This window comes from Pseudochaenichthys georgianus, chromosome 11 (assembly GCF_902827115.2).
Source record: "Pseudochaenichthys georgianus chromosome 11, fPseGeo1.2, whole genome shotgun sequence".
Lineage (NCBI taxonomy): Eukaryota > Metazoa > Chordata > Actinopteri > Perciformes > Channichthyidae > Pseudochaenichthys > Pseudochaenichthys georgianus.
The window spans coordinates 6,871,449-6,892,190 of NC_047513.1; the positions used below are offsets into that span (position 1 = coordinate 6,871,449).

The 20,742-nt window shown below is 43.9% G+C and overlaps 1 protein-coding gene across 7 annotated transcripts in view; it reads right to left on the bottom strand.

Annotated features, from left to right (window-relative positions):
* Positions 1-20,742, bottom strand: part of pleca (plectin a) — a 117,194-nt gene that overhangs the window by 27,291 nt on the left and 69,161 nt on the right. For 4 of the 7 annotated variants that reach the window (XM_034093823.1, XM_071204790.1, XM_071204793.1 and 1 more), the window contains 7 exons: positions 12,780-12,841; positions 9,711-9,725; positions 8,495-8,584; positions 6,106-6,183; positions 5,876-5,968; positions 2,366-2,532; positions 117-232 (listed from right to left, as the gene is read on the bottom strand). In XM_034093823.1, coding sequence (XP_033949714.1) covers positions 117-232; positions 2,366-2,532; positions 5,876-5,968; positions 6,106-6,183; positions 8,495-8,584; positions 9,711-9,725; positions 12,780-12,841 — 621 coding nt within the window. The remainder of the gene's footprint in view (positions 1-116; positions 233-2,365; positions 2,533-5,875; positions 5,969-6,105; positions 6,184-8,494; positions 8,585-9,710; positions 9,726-12,779; positions 12,842-20,742) is intronic. The other 3 variants (XM_034093824.1, XM_034093825.2, XM_071204792.1) reach the window with 1 other exon arrangement.

A 20,742-nucleotide genomic window follows, 5' to 3' on the forward strand; every position in this document is an offset into this window, starting at 1 on the left:
TAAAAAAAAATGGTTACTTCTTTTTAACTGGAAGCTGGAAAAAGCAATTCACACAGGCTCTAATATTCCCTGAGTAGAGGCTTTCAGGGAGGTATTGAACATGTGACTGCTCTCACCTTCGGGGTCCAGCAGTCTGGTGACGCCCAGGTCTCTCTCGGCCACGCTGAAGGCCTGCTCCAGATTCTCCTGGTTGGACTGCCGGTACACTTTACCCATGTCAATCAGAGTGGGCCTGCGGGCCAAAGCAGCAAAAGAGGGTAAGTGGAGATAGGTTGCTACACAGTTACTGTCAGTCAAGTCTTTTTCTTGGACAGTTGAAAATGTCAGCGAAAGATATACTTAACTACAGTCCGGCATCCTCCCTTACTTCTATGTTTTTACAATTTGTATCTTCTACCCCAGAGCAGAAATTCCATTTTGACGGCTGCCAGGTAAAACATAAATAACGATGTGGCTTATTTCATTTTGATGTTGCTTGAGGCCCTTTGGTCATGAGTAGTATGCACCTGATTCCAGAGAGGGCAAGCAAAAACAGGAGTCCTCACTGCCAGGAATCTTTACATTCCTCCATCTTTTTCTCCATCAGTTACGAAGGTAACTGCTCGATAACATGTAGGCACAGGCTCAGAGGATGAACATGCATATCATGCCTACAGATAGCAAAGATAACATTCAGGATGGAGAGGAAGTTCTGAGTAACAGTGCCAGTAAATATAAAACTTAGTCTTTCTTTCAGTTTATCTACAATCCGTAAACAGTACCAGCTACCTCATTATTAATGTTATATGAGCACTTAAAAAATATATACTGCTATTTGTTGCCATGGTGTTCTTATCTGTTGTTTTACTTATTGTGGACGTCCATTCTCTTTCCTTTATCTGCACTATACTTCTGCTGTTCCAATCATGTACATTTCCCAGTTGTAATCATGTACATTTCCCGGTTGTAATCATATACATTTCCCGGATGCGGGACCAATAAATACATTCTGATTCAAAAGCCCCAAATGATCCATACACTTGCATAACTCTCTGGATGTAGTATTCTTTGTGTGGCCGGGGGGGCTCCTGCTCCACACAGCGGACCTGTCTGTCGGACAGTCTATCCCTGCTCAGGTCGTGCTCCTCGCTCCGGGAGCCTCGACCGGAGCGGGCCCCGGGGCCGGTGGAGCCTCGGCACGAGTCAAAAGAGCTCTCGTTGGGTATGTCTTCGCACAGCATCACCACCCGATCCTCCAGGTCACTGGCGGAGCCCGCCGTGCTGCTGGAGGCGCTGTTCAAACGCCTCTTCGATGAAAACCTCCTCTTCAGTTTCAACATTGTAGCGACGCAAACGTTTCCTTGCAAACGCAGTGGAAATTGTGAAAAAAGGTTTTCTGAGGAATGTCCTGTGCTGCTTGCTCCCGGTTACATCCTGAGGTTCCTCTCTGCAGCTGCTCAGTCTCTGCTCGTGCTGCTCCTCCTCCTCCACGCAGAGGCACTCTCAGGCAGAGCAGTGAGCGCACCTGTGTTTTGCTGCAACCTGCCAAGCCTCCAGTGAGCTTACCTCCAGGGCAGCCTTTCCTCAAATGAGTGTAATGCAACCACAAATGGCAAAGAACGCTTTCTATGTTCACTCTTAATGATGCCAGCTGAGGCTGTACATGTGCTGTGTGTGGTGGAGGAGGAGAGCCATCCTGCAGGGCTTGTCTGTGTCTGCAAAGGCTAAGAGTGGCGCTCCAACCCAAAGATATGGTTGGAGTGTTAAACCGTGAAATACTGCAGGCTTGGAGGGCGGCTGATTACAGTTTATTTATGTTGGCGGATAGATTTAATTAAGTTGCAATGGATCTTTACGAGTCAGTTCAACATTTAACAGAATTGATATGCAATCACAGCTGCAGAAGCAATGAAAGACTGAGCTGTAGAGTTAAGGTCTGAGTTAGCATGTATCTCCATGTTTGATTTACAATAACCAACCACATTAGTCCTGACAGGTCAGCTGGGCCTCTGTCAAATGAAATACCAACAGCAATAAATAATAAAAGGTACCGCAACTTGAAATGCGAAAAAAAGGTCACAGAGAAGACCTTTAAAATGTGTGTACATTTCATATCCTACGGTGATAAAGGACTCCAAGCCCAGGCAAGCTTCTCCAACCAGAAATCATTTTGCACGAATGTCCATGGCATCCCTTTCTCAGATGACCCTTTGTGTCCCTGTCGTAATACAGGTAGGTGTAGTACCATTTGGCAAGTTATTATTGCTGTTTATGCCTCAGATCTATATTACATTCTAAGTATTGCCCCTTAGGGTAATGCTTCTTTCCAAGACATCCAAGTGCATACTTTATCTTAGAGCCACTCTCTCCTCCATCAGTGCCTCACCTGTGTTTGTGTATGACGGCGTTGAACAGCTTGCCGTCCCTCCAGCCTGTGGTGAAGTTGTCGCAGCGCAGACCCTGGTATCCCTCCACCATCCTCTGAGACCAGAGCAGCAGCTTCTCTTTGGCCGTCATGTCGTCCGACTGGCCGTTCACCTGGATGTCTGAGATCTGGGGGGGAGAAGACAACAAGTCAGCAGTGATAGTACACTTCATTTCATTTCTTTGTGTTATTTATTACCTGGAAAGGGGGGGGTGTAGTGTTGTTTTTACTTTTGGTTTGTTAAGAACGTTATGTTTTTATACTTTTCTGTATAAAAAGTACTATATAAATAATGTTTGCTTTAATTTGATGATTCTTTTAATTGTACGGCAAAAATCTTCCAAATGAGTGCAAAGTGATCAGAATCAGAATACCTTCGTTCATACACGTATATGAATGGAAGAGAACACACACTAATCATCTTAAATAACTCACGAACATGAGAGTTTCTGAACCATCGTGTCAGAACATTTGACTATATTACATATATATCCGCCGTATTGATGGGTCGATCCCTTTGTTTGTTGGGTTGTTAGCACAATAAAGGACTGGCATGATTGTCAGGAACCGAGGTAGAAGGGTGCAGCATTGGAAAGAGCTCCATGTTCATCAGCGTTAACATTGCAAGATTAAACAGTGTTGCATCGTGTGATGTCGGAACTATTGCTGACGGTAGTTCCGCAGTGGGAGCACGCTGGTGAAAGCTTCACAATTCGGAACAATAATCGTTGATAGATAGATATTGATGTGAACTTTTAAAAAGTGTCCATGTTTTCACATCCCGACACCAAAGCTGGAAGAACTACTTCCAAATTCAGGAAATAGGATATGTTGACCCCAAGTGGCCCCGACTGCCTTTCAGTTAAGAAACCGTTGGCATGGTGAAAGGACTTTTCTCTCCCTTGCACGTGACGTCCCGTGACTTTGATACTCCTGTATTGAATATGATTGAAGTGTGGGTTGGAGGGCAGGCAAACGGATTTTCCAGTTCGCCCGCTGATTTCTTCCAGATTTGACATGAGTCACATTTCAAACCTCAAATACCAAGCAGCACTTTAACTTGGAGGCCAAAGAAACAAAACACTCACTGTTCTGGAGAGAAGTTCTTTTCCAGCAACATGTCGATGAGTCACTGATCGTACACCGCTATAATGTATACATTTCCAAACAAAAACAACCTCACTAAATAAAAGGCTGCTGAAAATGAATGTTGGACTGTGTAGCAGAACCTCCACGGGCAAACTGCTATTCTTTAAGAGCTGCGAGGCTTGGCTCTGAGTCACAGGAACACACTATTAAAAGAAATCTCCCAACAATATATCTTTTGTTTTAAAGTTATCTTGTAGTTTTAAGTGAATGAAAGATGATATAAACATTTTGAATCAACAGTCGGATATTAGCTAATAGTTAAATCTGTAATGAATGATCTCTTCTCTTTTTGAGATGTATGTATACTTTATAACCCCCGTTTATAAAGACATCATCATACTAATTTAAGGTAAATCCCAGCATCGTGTCGACACTGAGGGACATCACAAAGAATGCAGCTGTTTGACTCGATGTTTTGTATTTTGCATGAATCCAGCACCCTGTGGTGGCTGCCTGGCCCATATCTATAATGAGACGTGCAAACAGTACTTATGAAAAGGCCTTGGAGTTGCTTCTGTCTGCATGTAGCTCCAGATGGGCGGTGTTCTCTACACAACGAGGCACATGTCGTAAAAAGTTGCAAGAACAATTCCAGGAAACATTTTAATAGTTATTTGTTGGTTTTTTTACTTTGCAATTTCAATTGTGAGAACACACCCAGTGACCCGTGTCTCCAATCATTCCAACAGTTTGTCTTTGATGTCTTGATATCTCTTATTTGGGATTTGTATTCACATATAAAGACATGAAGTCATACAGAAAGTATAATACAATTGCTGTAAATAAGCTGCATATTATGCATTAAGTGAAGGTTGCATTTAATGTTGTGATAAATGTCAGAGAAGTGTGGTTTTCATTACCATAATATACTATTTCCAGGGGTTTTCGGTGAGTCATAGCAGAACTAAGGAAAAGCTGCTGGAGGGAAAAAAGAAGACTTCCTTCTGCTTTTTCCCTTCAGAAGGGAAACCCGGGTGCTCAGCGTGGACGTGGGCACCGAGTGACTCAGACTGGAAACAGGACCTCCGCCCTCGCAGATTTTGTAAAAAAAAGTGATTAGAGAATCCCAACTCTGTCGCGCAGCAGGCCCATTACTTATACTGGTCACCTGTGTGTGAGTAAACTGTTCCCTGCACCTGGGGAGCAGAGAGGATATTCACCATTGTTTGTGAAAACTAGGATGTTCAAAACAAAATGGCTATGGGAACGAACAATGAATAGTTAACTTTTGTAACCATATAAATAGCTGGAAATCTGTTTTCCGATGTGTCACGCCCACGTCCTCTTCCAGCTTTCTCGTGGGAATCACTGAGTCACACTGGATGGAAAAAATGAATCCCACACCAACATCAAAACCATCGTACCGATTATAGCATCAAAGAATCTCCATGCACTCCCACTGTTTCCCCCTACATCTCCCAAACACGCCTGTTCAACACGAGGAACACATCTGCTCATTGACAAATGCTTTCCTCAAATGTGCCATCGGTGGTGTTAAGAATTCTAAATTGTTTACATTTGAGATCCGGATAAAAGAAAACCCCTTTATTTAGATTGTTCGACTGTAAACCGCAGAACCGAGGAAAGAGTCATAAAAGACTTCAAAAGTCACTGAGGGAGCACTGTTCTTTCAGAACGAATGAATAGCTTTGTTTCAGTGTTTAGTCTCCGTGCTCTGAAGGACAGGGGAAGCGGTGGTGTTTGTGTATAAAAGTGCAAAATGCTGCCAAATGTTCAATAAAGTCCATTTGGAAGTGATTGGCTGTTGGAGGCCACTGTGCTCCCACTGCTGCGTCAACATCGGGATGAAGTGGGGCTGGTGATTGAAGCTAAAAGAGGGAACGTGCTGCGGAAGAACCCTAATTATAATGTAATCAACGCAAATTGTATGAAACGCATCGTACTCGCACGGTGGTAGGATTGTTCGTATATGCAAAAACTGTACAGTTTAAAACATAAACACCAAATGTAGTTTAGGAAATACGAGTAAGTCCACTTAAATACATGCACATTGCAGGTTAATGCAATTCATATAATGACAGATGTCGGTGTCCAATATTTGATGTGCTAGTTTCCTTCACTGCCTTAAAGGGGCAGTGCAGGACACTCGGGATGTTAGCCTTTGCAGACCATTTACATGCACAAGCTATATAACACACGACAGGGAGGGGAACACCCCAACAGCATGTCAGGGCCCCTTTAACTGAAGCAATGTATAGCTACATTTCTTACACTCATTTCTGTACTGGCTAATGTGTATGCCTTAAAAACAGCAATGTATAGCTATTAGCTAACCATGCCTTTAAAAGTGCTAGACATTACCTGGAAGTGAAGGATGATGGTCCATATCAGCCCCAAGGTCAGCTTTGGGTTTCCATCTGCAATGTCATCATTCCTGATGTTGACCAGTTTGACCTGAAAGGACACCAATTCAACCTAATGGTCAGTCTTATGGTTTATTTAAACTGTGAAGCTTTAGAAGACATAAAACAGTCACATATAAATGCTCTTTTGATCAAAGAACTTGTATTGGAAATGTCATTATTACCGACCTGTCTGTGTTTGAGGAAGTCCAGGGCGATCTGCACATTCTGCAGCTTGTGGAAGCGCATACGGCCTTTCTCCCGCGGCTGCAAGAGACGAGAGGACACCAAACATGAGGAGGAGGGAGCACATGGCTAGAGATGAATAGACAGCAAGGCCCCGTGACTGAAGAGCAGGTGTTTCAGTGTCCAGGAACACCTTGGTGTGCTTACTACAATATCTATTCTACTGCAGAACAACACAAACGTTTCACAGTCATGACCGCAACTTCAAAATTCAACTGTGGCAAATTTGAAGTGCGATTCAAATTCGGCGTGATTGTGATCAAAGCGTCTGGTCAGACCAGATCTGACCCCGAGGTGCATTACACAAAGCAGCCTGCAGGTGAGAGCATGATGATGAATGATACACAATCTCAGTGACTCCCCCGATCATCAGTCACAATGTTCATTTCCTCTGAGGCCTACACAATAACACTGTGAAAATAAAAACAGCTTTTACACCTTATAGTAGTGCACGAAGTTCCTTACACACAGGAACAAGTTAGCATGTTACCACTACTGTTTCCCTCATCTCGAAGTCAATTCTTTTTTAACAGGTTTTTGGTTAAATACCTGAAATAAGGTAACAAAAGCTTAACAGATCACTATCTGTTCTGCAACATAACATACGTCTGTCAATACCCAACTGGAGAACGTCCAAAGCCTCTACGCATCTTTAGAACGACAGTTGCTAACAAGTGGCTAAATGAGTCAGCGAACATTAGCCGCCTTTAGCTTAGCGGTGGTAACGGGACATCATGTGAAAGTCATGTAGTCCGTCTATAGCCTAACGTTTGACTGGCGATTGCAATTATGTGGAGATAATCCTGCTGAACAAAGCGTGTAAGTATCATAAATGTGTGTTTGTCAAACATCTTATTTTCTGCACTATTCCAAAATGCAATACAAAACTGGAGCACAATCCATAAAAGCATCTACGGTTTCTAACCCTACCCAGAATGAGACAGTGACCCCAGCATTGACGGCCATGACATGCATTGGTGCTCCACATTTGAAGCTTCAAGTCCATAAGAAGCTTCGCCGCATACTAGTCAACGTATAAGATAAGATAAGATGTGGAAATGTTTGCGTATCAGATTAACGAGAAGACACGTTGGCTTTTAACACAGCAAGGTTACCTTATTGACCATACAAGTCGTTTTTATGTTCAAGCCCTAAACTTAAACTGGTGTTTACTTCTGAATAATAAAGTAACTAAAGACTGATTCTATACTTTTCTACACCCATCAATGTCAATGTGTCAATTCAACGTGGTGTAATCAAATATCTAACTAGCAGAGACGATGAATGTTCTATTTGTAATGCAGAACATTAGTTCATTTGATTATTACCAAAACCATATAATCATTATATCGTATTCAAGCGTACGTCAATGATGAAAAGCCTTGGATTTAAGAAAGACAGTTCAACGAGAAGACGAATCATGAATAGAAGGTTGCGAATATTGTCATTTACTGTATAAAAAATACCTAGTTTTGTGGCAAGTTCTGAAATATTGGATATAAAGTATTCTCCTATAAGAATATTGTTTGTCCTGGTTCCGCTCTTTATTTCTTTATGTAATGTAAGTGTTTTCTTTTCTTTACTCTAAAGACGTCAATATTCAACTTTAAATATGAAAACTCAAAGCCACAAAATGCCCTTAATAAACAATAACGGTAGACATGACTCCTCTTAAAGCTACACTTGCGCCTCTGTTCTCCAGGCCGGACGCCCCGCTGATAACATGGAAGAGGGCGATGTCGACACACAAAGGAGACGAGGCGGGGAGTGTGACTATCATCATGCACATCCCAGCAGCCACCTGTGGCGGTGACACATGCCGTGCCTGACGCCCACAGTCCAGGCGCCACTCACCAACCGCACGTTCCTCACAACGTCCCGTTCCCTCGGCTACCCCAGCAAGAGCATCGCACAGAGAGGAAGCACAGGGGGAAGAGGTCAGGGCAAAGGTCAGCAGGAGTTAGAACAAAGGACAAACCAGGGGTCAAACAAGTCAGTGCGGAAAGGTTACAAGATGGAAGCAAAGGATGAAAATTAGTGTTGTCAAGCCACCACAATGTGTGTTCCACAAAAAAACAGTGCTTAGGTAAGTAAAGTAAAAAAGTGCATGTTCTGAAATGTCCTACAACCTTGGAAGAATTGAAGTCAACACATGCAAGAGTGGAGACAAGAGACCCAGCAGAGACATGTTGGACTCAGATAAGCAGTTGATGCTCCGCCCAGTGTACGGGACAGGAGAACGCATGATGTGGGGCAGGGAGCAGGAACAACTAGACGTGTTTGGACGGGACAGAACCGGTTTGTCCAAATACTTAAAGGTCAAAGGTCTCACCAGTGTATCTCCGGAGAGCACCTCCAGCAGGGAGATGAGGCTGTGTCCATCTCTGAGGTCCTCGTACAGGTCCGTGATGTGTCTCTGGGACTGTGGACACAAGAGAGGAGACAAGGCTTACATTTTTTCAATGATATACCATTGTTTGTATTCATTGGTTTTCCCAGAGTGTGAGCATCAGCGGTGAACACACACAATACACACACTGCAAAGCACAGGAACAGGTTGCCATCTCAACACTGACATGGACTTCACTCGAGGCACAGACATATTCCACTGAATCCCACTGTGTCACGTCAACATAATTAAAGCAACTTCAAAAGGGAAAATATCGACCGTAGAGATGTCTGCTTTCTATCTAATCAAATAGAACTCAAAGCAACAAGAATTCCATTTTGAAAACTCAACAGAAATGTACTTTTCACAAAATCATGACCTCGTTTCTCCAAATATTCTACAGACAGTTTTGAGAGCAGTTTCGAGTAGGAACAGAATTCAATCCACTCTCAGTATCATTGCGCAGAAAGAAGCATCATGTACTCATAAGAAGCTCGTGCTTGTGTAGTGCTAGCTAAGCTAACGTCACATGTTAGCCAAGTCGGAAAGGATCCCCTGCTGTAAATGGCCTGGCGTCCATGAAAAGATGGGCGCGGTGATGCGGTTAGCGCATGTAGTTTGGAAAACAGAAAATAGTTCTTGAATGAAACTGCTCACATCAAAGTTTGTGGAATCTCTTTAGTCATGATTTCTAGAAATACCGATATTACTGTTGAGTTTTCTTCATGTATTTTCTTGCCGCCTGAGAGCCATCTAGTTCCTTATGTTGGAGAGAAAAAACTAATAATAATAATATTTGAGATGTTGGGATGGATCGTCTCTTTAGCAAAGGAAAGGAACATTACGATCACTTGGAAACAAAAAACAGTTCGACCACTAAGCTACTTTCTTCGAGGTGAGTACACTCATATATTTAACCGACACTGCATAGAAAAACTATGCTATTGTTAGTATGAAAGTTAAACATTGAAAAATAGTATTGGTCTGCAACAACGTATACTTTTTCAATTGTTTTTGGGTCAGAACGCGATGCTTTACCTTCATTGTCTCTACCAAACAAGTTAAGTAAATCTCGATGAGAGGGTAAAGTGTTTCCACAGGCATGCAGGCAGACATGAATGCATATCCACTCAGCACTCGGCTCACTGACAGCACCTACCTCTGCCTTCCAGTGCTGAAGGGAAAGATGGAGTACAGGATGAAGGATGGAGAGAAGAAACAGTTTGATGAGAGAAGATATGAACCAGCTCGGGCGAGTGAGGGGGACAAGAGACAACCATGCAGACGCTGGTTGATATTAGAGACAAAGACTGTTGGTCATTTCCTCATTTTAAACCATTCGGTTCGACTGGTACACCAACACACGATGTATAACTGTTCATTTCCTTTGCTTCTGATCTTGTTTGGATTGCATTGGTATTAATACAACTTGAATAAACACAGAAGGACATCTGCTTTCCATTCTGCGTGATCTAGAGACGTACATGCTACATGCTACATGCTACAGTAGATGGCACTTGTGAGACAGCCAAGTATAATAGTGGAGTGTTCCTGGCCCTCAAACGTTAATCCCATGATGCTGTTGTGACCACAAGTCCAAAATGCCTCGAGGGCAGCCACATCGAACACCCGCTCAAGTTCCATCAGAGCCAAATCTGGGGGAGTTCTAGACAAAGGAACAACGAGTGTCGACAAAAGCCAGTGAGCCGTCTGGGACAGAGGCCTCGTCACACACGGAGGACATTCCTCACAGTGTTACACACTCCGATTCCCCTGTCCAAACAGGGACCCATCAACCGGAGAGCGGTCAGAACTGGACACTTCAGGTACAGCTGAGCGGTATTTACTTTAACAGTATACCCTGGAAACTTTGGCCACAGGAATCAAACAACTTGTATTCTATGTAATATATATGACTAGTGTCTATAATGGCTTGAAACCTGAGATCCCTTTCATATAAAAGAAAGTGAACATTATTTCCTTCTCGTTCTGCCGTGAGAACACAGAGCAACAGGAGCTATTTGCGGTGGGATTTTAAGTAACGTGTCACATAGAAAGATCCCTTTTAGTCCTCTTAGTGTCAAAGGGTTTTCCAAAAACAGAAATGTTTGAGACACTGACATTTTCATTGATACCACATTGTGAGAAATGAATCTCTTATACTGAAAACACATCTGTTTGTCAAGGCTTTCAGTCTCAGTGACCTCTCCATATCTCTGTGACCAGCCTGTTCTTTTTTATCTTCTTATTTGTTTTCCTTTTTTGTCCCCCCCCATGGCTCCTCGTCCTATCGTAAAGCGTCCTTGGGTTTCTTATTATATTATTATTATTATTATTATTATTGTTATTTAACTCTTCAAAAAACGTTACTAAAAACCAACAGCTGCAACGATAGGTGAATTATTAGTTGCCAGATTATTTATCGGCCATTGTTTTTTTTTCAGCATTAAAGGTGGGGTAGGTAAGTTTGAGAAACCGGCTCGAGATCGCTAGAATTTGAAAATACACAACCGGAGAAAATCTGCCACTTCCTTACAGAGCCCCTCCTCCAACACACACGAACGCCACATGACCAATGAGGGCACGAGATAAGTTTGTGCCCCGATGGAAGGCTGACAGGCAGGTAGGCCATCCAATCGATTGGTTGTACTTTTTACAGTATTACGGCTTCTACAGATGACGTTTTTTTATGAATTCTTTGTCAAAGCACTTCAGATATTCATTGCTATCGGGATGTTAAGAGCATTCCATTGAATATAACAAAAAGTGTATCTCGAGCCGGTTTCTGAAACGTACCTACCCCACCTTTAAGTACCGTAGTCATTTTTCAAGCCAATTTTTGTTCCTGTTTTCCAACTGTAAGATCGGTCTGTTTTCGTTGTAATAAATAAAAGTGAATATTTATTGGTCAAAAAATTGAACTTGAAATTGTTAAGATTAGTTTTGCTTAACTGCAAAGAAAAAGAAAAAAAAAGATTTACTTTATTTTATGTTAATTAATTCTTGATTATTTGGAGGATTCGTTGATTCCCAGAGCCAAGAGGCTAGTCCTCAAATTGCTCTTTTTGTTTAACAAACAGACATACAAGAATTGAACATGATAACAACAATCATCGGCTTGCACACTACAAGTAGGAAGTGCTTCATTCCTAAGGGTCGTGGGGCAGAATGCTTTACAGTATCACATGTTTAGCACTGGCCTGAACTCAGAGCAGTTCAGACGTGGAGCCTCCCGTCCCCCAGCCCTGAAGAGCCCCGAGGAGCTCCTAGGAGCCCTGAGGAGCCCCGAGGAGCCCTGAGGAGCCCTGAGGAGCCCCGAGGAGCCCCTAGGAGCCCCTGACAGTCTGGAGCCCAGAGGAGCCCTGAGGAGCCAGAGGAGCCAGAGGAGCCCTGAGGAGCCAGAGGAGCCCCTAGGAGCCCCTGACAGTCTGGAGCCCCGAGGAGCCCTGAGGAGCCAGAGGAGCCCTGAGGAGCCAGAGGAGCCCCGAGGAGCCCCTAGGAGCCCCTGACAGTCTGGAGCCCCTAGGAGCCCTGAGGAGCCAGAGGAGCCCTGAGGAGCCAGAGGAGCCCCGAGGAGCCCCTAGGAGCCCCTGACAGTCTGGAGCCCAGAGGAGCCCCGAAGAGCCCCGAGGAGCCAGAGGAGCCCGAGGAGCCCGAGGAGCCAGAGGAGCCCTGAGGAGCCAGAGGAGCCCCTAGGAGCCCCTGACAGTCTGGAGCCCAGAGGAGCCCCGAGGAGCCCTGAGGAGCCCCTGACAGTCTGGAGCCCAGAGGAGCCCGAGGAGCCCGGAGGAGCCAGAGGAGCCTCGAGGAGCCCCTGACAGTCTGGAGCCCAGATGTGAAACCTGAGCAGGCCGGCCCACAATGCCTCTGTTTTTCTAAACGAGACCAGGTGTCGTGACTCCCCCCCTCACAGTTAACACAAATAGCCTGCGTGGAGGAGCGTTTTATTACCATGTTGTTCACCCTTTCAAAAGAGTTTCTCTTTTTGGAATAAAGGGAACAGAAATCTGATTTAGCTTTTCGTTCCATCTCCAGTTTATCCGTTGCTGCTTCGAGGTTACTCAGCAATTAGCAGATTGTAACCAGATGGGACATTAAAGTAACCGCTGCACTTTGACTTCAACAACACTTACAGTCATTTAAGGACAACTTGCTTTCTGAGCTCCTTTTGTATCGACATCATTTTACAACACATATAATGCACAAGTGTGTACGGAGTGAACCTTACCTTCATCAGGTGCTTGTTGACCCATTTTGTGAAAGTCTTTTTCTGAACTCTGTCCCGTTCGTCTGTGGGGATCAAACAGAAACTCAGTTTAATGAAATGTGTGCATGCGTTAGTTCTCTTTACACGATGTACGACAAATCATATATACATCACATACACAGTGATTATTGTCCACAGCACAGCGGTTTATCAATGTCTAAGCTTCCAGCTGCAAGCTGTCTCACAACCACTAAGATTTACAGAGTCACCCCCTCAGTGGGGTCAAGAGCCAGGAGTTAACGACCCCTGCTTTAGACAGTAACCATTATTAGTACTGTGCTTCCAAAAACAGTGTTAAAGTTCAACTTCAGTGAAAAAACTTGTATTTCCTAATTTAATCAAAGTCCTATAAATGAAAGAAACCAGAAGAATGAAGGGAAGCCAACAGAAAGGTTAAAAGATGCTTCAGGTGGCACAGAGAGGGACTGCACTCCCTCTCATGTGCTTTAAAGGCAGTCCATCAAACCGTGTCGTAGATGGTCAACAGTTTAACACCTGGACAGGAACATGTCCCACCACGTAACATGCCACTCACAAACATACCAGCAGGTAACGTGTATGTTGTGCAACAGATGCAGTGTTCGGACCAAAAGGGAACCGAGAACCCAGAGAACACGACATCCCCGGTGCCAACGCGCATCAGGGTGGCATCGTGCCCATGACTCACACACACGCTTGTGACCAGTTAGGAGTCAAGACAAGGAAGTGAAATGAGCCTCAAAGCAGAGAAAGGACACTGAATGCATGGCTCTGTATCTACAGTGGGGTGAATGTGTCTCTTGTTTCTTCACGCAGTTAAATACAATATAGGAACCAAAGCCGGAGGAAACTAACGTACGAGCTAAGAGAAATAGATTGAGACAGAAAAGCACGATTCCCTGATCCCTCTTCAAAAGAATGTGTGTGCTTGACATGCGGCCTTGAGCGGCAGACAGAGCTATTGGTGGTTCCTTTCATCCCCTGAAAGAATCTTTGAGATGAGGTGAGAGATATCCGCTCTCCCCAAAGAACACTATTGTTCGCTCATCCCGTTATGGCGGTGACATAACCGCAAGTGTCAGACTGAAGGAGACGACATGTTTATCTCTTCATCGTTGACTTTTCAAGCCCCTTCTGGTGAACACATCTGACCGCAGCCGGGTTTGATCGGGTGAACACAAGAAAGATACAGTTAATAAATGTTTCGGTTCCTCCGTCAGATGATCGTTGATCTTTCATCCTAAAACGGGTTTGGGTGTCAGCACAGTTGACCAATAAAAAGAGTCAGAAGCCATGACGCATAAAAGGGGTGTGGCCTGTTTGATAAAAGAGAGCCAGGCGACCACCGCAAACATAAGTCGATTCTATCATTTAAACAGAAACTATAACATTTCTTTATAATATCTGAAAACGTTCAATTGCTCTTTTTCCATGTTTCGATTTGAAGGGAAACACAGAAGGCTTCCATGCCGGTGGAACTCCAACAACGTGAAGATGGAAGACTGTACCTTTCCTGTGATCCATGTTCCTGAGCATCCCCTGGTAGTGGGACTCCTCCATGAACACCCCGTCACTCCCCACACTGTCGGAGGAGCAGTTTTGGGATCTGCGCTCCATCTCTGTGCTGGCCTTATCACAAACAAATCAGAAGCCTCTGCGGGTTAGGCGTTGTTGTCTACTTCCACTTCTTCGTATAGCCTGAAACCCTCTCCACAGCCCTGTCGTTAAGTGGGAGTGTTCACCGATTCAGTTCCTGAGTCTTACTCCCTTTTTCCCTCCCTTTGCTTCTCTCACATTCTATGCTCCCATTTCTTTTCTCTCTCCAGCCCTCGCAAAATGCCTGCCTGCGGGCGATGTTGTCAGAAGCTGTCATTTACAGTGATCTGTGGAGAGAGGGGGAAGATTCTGCCCCCAGGCCCAGCCCTGTTATGTACACCCCTCAAACCACACCTCGTGAAGGACCCTCACTGAGCACCACACCAACACCGAGGACATACAAATGCACAGATATGGAGACCTCAACCACCTATCTTTTACAGCTGCCTTGATATTTCACTTAGGATATGTTGAGCTACTTGGAGAGAGGAGAGGGGTTTTGTGCACGTTGCACAACTGACAAAAATACTCGTTTTTGTGAGAGTAATGATGTTCTCCAGTTGACCTAAATACTGTCATTAAATGCATTATAATTGTTTTCTAATGATGACAAAATGTAGCTAATGGTTGTTTACTTAAGACTTTTCTTTTTGTCGCTGCTTTTAATTGAACTATTCATATCTTAGACTGCACTTTAACTTTTATCCATGTATTTTTTCTTTTTATGTTTATTTGATTATCTTTTCTTTTAATGACTGATTTTAAATGCCATTTTCTTAATGTCTATCGTTTTTTGTAAAGCACTTTGAATTGCCTTGTGTTGAAAAGTGCTATATAAATAAACTTGCCTTGCCTTACTTCAAATGTAAAACCTTCTGTACGTTGTATACCGCAGTCAACTTTAACAACAGCATTAGAACAACTGCTAATGAAAATGCCAAGAGTAATGGCGGAGTATCTTCAGGGGGAGGTCAGAGGTCCAAAACAGGAGCCTGAACTCGGGGCATCTTCGGACCGTAGGTTCCAAAACTGAGCTTTTCTAACACATAGTGTGTTTTAAATAACTTTGCAATAAACGTATATATATATTCTTTTGAAACTCCAGGTTCCAGATTAGCCTTTAGTAGAGAGACAGTTTTGAAAGGGGGAGATAGAGGGGACGAAAGGCGTGAAGCGACCACTAGCCGGATTTGAACCTGGGTCTGGGTACTGAGCCCCAGTGCATGGGCCAGCCACTCTCACCACTGACTAATACAGCAGCCCAAACGTATGTTCTTAAAAGGGCTGTCTGAATAAGAGGACATTGCCTCTTATCAACTAACGTTTACAGAAAGCTTTTGACCCAACTGAACTCCACATGGGCTGCTAGCAGTCACCAGTGTTGTGTCTGAAGCTGAAGGCTGCACCGAACACCACAGATCATCAAAGAGAGTCCTGTTCCTGAACACAGAGGAGACCCGGCAGTGGAAGCAACGTCCATTTCTCAACATGGTACAATCACGTGAAACCCTCGAGCATGAGCCCTCTGCCTCCATCAGGACACGATGGAGGATTTGTTCCCGTACACAAGAGAGACAGCCAGGGTTCGTTTTGGAATGGGGGGGGGTTGTCTATGGCAGAGAGTCCAGTGGCAGGAAGAATAGAAGCACTTACAAATCGCTAATGAGAACAATGTTTTACTTGAAGTGTTTGGCTTGGACATGGATTTATAATCGGTCAATCCTGAACAAAAGCTTCTGTTGAGCTAGTTAGTGAAAAACGTTCAAAAAGAGAAACCACGCTGCTGCTCACAATGATCCCAGACACAAAGCAGCGATTGTGGCTCTGGAGTGGACTGGGCAGAGTGCGTCAATGTGCATGAGGGGTGCGAGGAAAGGAGCATTGTTCTATTGCATGTAAATATATCTTCAGTGCGTCTGTTCAGCTGAACACATGATGTCCAATGAACACTCCGAACTAGGAATGCACCGTATACACTGTCACCATAACTCACCGCTGAGAATGAGAAATGGTATCATGTATTATTCCAGAACCTGAGTTAGAGATCATAAACGATCGGCCGAAGATATGAAGCCCAAACACTCTCATGGACTTAACAGAGGGGGCATATACACACTTCCCGAGTACAGTATGTGGTATTTGCCTTTAAATGTTGTTCCGCCAATAAACAAAGTGCTGAATTACAAAAACAGAGAACAAGTCGTCTCCAGTGTGGACCTTTGTTTCACAACAACAACAACAACAACAACACCAACAACCTTTTTGGTAATCAGTCTTTTCGGATGTTTAAGAACTGGTTGTATTTGTGTTTCCAGTTTTAGAATACAGTATAAATATAACGTTTTTTTTAACAATATTAATGTCAGTGAGTTTGGTTTGGCTCGGTCAGAGCTTTGGAATACTTAATCATCCATGTCTGCTAATTACATCTTAGTATTTCTAAAGTTTGGAGTGCAACAACGAGAGAATGTGATATTCTTTTCAAAATACAAAATCCTACATGTATTGGTTATCTTAATCTTAGCTTCTTTTGAGCTAGTAACTAAAACATTTTCAAAATGAGTATGTGGCGCCATGTGCCTTTACATTGTGTTTCCGAACGCCAATAGATACAGAGAAGAAGAAGATCGTGGTTGTCAGAAGTGATTCGACCCCTAAAGTGCGTATAAAGTACAGGTTATGAATTTATTTTAAAAATACAAAAATGTGAAATGATGGGTTCATCAATCGTCGGTATCAGCTAGGACAGGTATCTTTTTCTGTTATTGGGATCAGCTGTAAATAATCCATACTGTGCATGCATAGTGTGGTTTGCACACAGCACTGCTGTCTTTGCAGGTGAAGCATTCCGCTGCTCTCACCTCCCCCCTAGCACATACATGTCCCATAAATACCTGTAACACCTTTCACCCTTAGGAGCATCTATCTTCTGAGCAGATACTGACATAAGAGTGTTCAGAGAGGGATTGTTTGAATGCCTACACAGGGAGGGGGCTTGTCGGGGCTTGAGGAGTAGACCTGCATTTGACTCGAGGCATAGGTGCTGAAAAACTATATGTAGGATGTAAGGTGTCTATGAAAGCCTGTATTTGATTACAATACTGTTTCCTTGCATTGCTGTACAAACCATTGGCTGCCAAACACTAAATTGTGCTGAGGTCAGCTGATTGATGAGTTTTCATTTTTTGACTTGAAACCCAATGTCGTGCAATGTTGAATAAGTATCGAGTGCCTTTAACGTGATGCAGTTAGGTCACTTTCAAATATCCCATCGACACCGTGCTTCACCGTGTCGGTTGTGTCCCTGTTTCTGATCACATGCAGTGATAAACCGAGCGGTGCGAGCCGACGGGAGTTTTACGATGACAGTTCTGGCGTGATAAGCACACAGGTCTGTGCATTCCTGAGGGCGTGCCCACCCTCCTCGCAGACAGGGGGGGAGATAACACCGCCCCAATCAAACGAACCTGCCTGCCTGCTAAGCTGTGCAAGTGACAGCATGCGGCGGCAGTCCCAGCGAGGACAGGAATGTTAACTAGCAGCGAGGATCACCTGGATGGCAGCTCGTGATGGCGTTATGGTGCAGGGATGATGGTATGAGAGTTGGGCAGATCGGGGAGGAACTGTGCTAAGGTGAGGAATGAGCGCCCCGGGGAATTAGGCAGGCAGATCCAAGCTGGCAGGGAAGACGGTATAAAAGCATGTGCTACACAGATGAGACTAAGCCCGGTCTGGTATTGAAATAAACTTGGGAGAAAGGAGAAAAAAAAAATGTCACTTTTTACAAAATGCAGATGGATAATGAACTCATGAATTCAAAAAGCAACAACACTGAGGCATTTTGTGTCCTCAATGTTGCCCACATTGTGTTTCTCTCCGTAATTAAAGAGGGCTGACGACTGGAAGTCACTCTTGCAATAGGAGTAACACTGTAAGGCAGTAAGCATTCATAAGCACTTGTAATTAGCCACACATGGCGTTCACACTCTAGCGGGTATTAAAATATGGGGACGAGATCATTCCTGGATTTATGATCTTCACATGTGACAATTAAAAAGATGATGAGGCTGTTGCTCAACACAGTTTGTCTCCCTCTTCTGTTGGAAAGGCTGCACTGCAAAACATAAGAAAAGTATGCATCTATGTAATCAATGATCCTCTTATTATAATGTTTAACTAGAAGCAGACAGGCAGACTACGAAAGTACAAGTCCAGTGGAGCCCAGCAGTGTTGACTCATGGACAGTCACTTACGCATGTGGGGAGAGTGACTTGTGGGTGAGTGGTTGCCATGACAACACAGCTGAAACAGTTGGTCAGCGTGATGTTTACAGAGGAGTGGTTTTGGCCACAAACCTCCAGAGGACTCTTGTGTTGATAAACCCTTTTTCTCTCCGTCCTAAACTAAAAGTCCATGGAAATATAGACCTTCATATAATCAGTGGCTGAGTAGAACACACGTGTTGTCATTGCTTCCAGACTGAATGTTTACGCAGTCTGTTAGTGTACTAACATCAGAGCTCATCACACATGTCCTCTTTATGCACACCTCCCTTTGACGTTGTAAGAAAGGGACCATTATACGCCATCACAATGCTTTGTTAGCCAAAAGCTGCACATAACAATCTTCTTATCATTTTGGATTAATATGGTAATTATTTCTTGTTACATCTATTAATAATTTGGTTTAATTAGTTATCAGAAACTTTTTTTTTTTTCAAACATTCCAAGAGCAAACATTACATATTTAAATAACTTGTTTGATCAAACAGACCCGAAGCCTAAAGAGGTTCATTTCAGAAGCTTTTCCTGCGGAGCATTTTTGCAGCATGTGGAAATACTTTAACAAATGGAATGATTATGAAATTAGCTGCAGCTGAGTTTTCTGTAGTTCAATATTAGTTGCAGCCCTTTATAACAGTTCAGTGTTCTCTACGAGAGGAGAGGTAAACAATATGTTGCCATCACTTACATAAACAAAATGTTTTTTGTGTCAACTTCCTTCAAAAGTAAAATAAAAGTTACTAATAAATAGAACAACAACTCTCCTAGCTCTTTTGACCCTCCGGGCTTTCTGTACAGTGGGCGGAGGCATGTTAGCGGTTAACATCATCACTACAGTAACCCAGCAGCCCCTCCCCTCCCCTCCCCACCGTCCTCCTTTTACAGGCGCGGAGAGATGGAGACGGCGGCTCAGACGTACCTGCGCAGCACATCCTGCTGTACAGAAGAGGCCCCACTTCCTCGCAGCTCATCTCGTGGATGTAATTAGTTCGTCGGTATATCATTTCCAGCTCCAAGGCTCCGCACCAGGAGGGCACCGCGGCGCGCATCGTATCCTCCACTCCCGCCATCCCGGCGTGTGTTTGTGCCGCGCGTAAAGCAACAGCTCAGGACTCTCCAGAAAACGCCCCCTCCTTTGCGTTTTTCTCTTGATCGTTACCAGCCCTCAAAACTTTCCCCTCTCCCCTACCCGAGCCACACGGAGGAGGACACACAGACACAGGGTCGTGTCAGATTGCAGACACTTTGTCACAAGCCCGGCCCACTTTTCTTCTGTTTAGTGAGCGGAGTTCTGTTCTGCTCCATCCTGCTCGCCTTCGTGCGTAAAGAGTGTTATAAATATGTGTGCCATTGAAACGCGCCTGAGAGGGACTTCCCCGAAATAAACAGTGCTGTGTGTGTGCCGCCGAGGACCACACGATATCCCTATTTTAGCATCTGCGCCTCTTCCCACGTTACATAACCCCTCCGAGTCCCCTCAATGCGAAACAGAATCGAGGATCACTTCTGAAGACGTATTTTATTTGATTATTACAAACAGCGAGTGACGCTCCTTTCTATTGCCCCTCTGAGGCTGTCCACAGGGCAGAGTGCACGTTAGCACGGGGTAATACATGATCACTTTCCCAGCATGCACAACAGCTGCAGGCAATACATAACTCAACATTGTGTAGGAGTCGTGTTTTCTTTTCTTTTCTCAGCGCAACATTTGGAAATAGTTCACATTCATTTAGCCTATTTTCAAGTTAAGGGAGCAACCATTGTGAAAGTACATATTTCATGTTAAGTACAATCAGGCTATTGGAATGTAGTTAATACAAGAACACATCTAGAGCTTTTCAGCAACCAAACTTCAGAACTTGTACAAGCAGTCGTCTGTAAATGTCCCGTCAGTTCCAGAGAAGTCTAAACAATATTGAGAATATGTCAATTGTCTGAACTGTTAGCTACAAACGCACAGAAACGTAGCGCTTTATTTAAAAACATTGTAATTATTATTTAGAAATGATCCTGGTTGTTACGCATAGTGTGCCGTGCCTACATGATTTTCTTTAACCGACTTCATT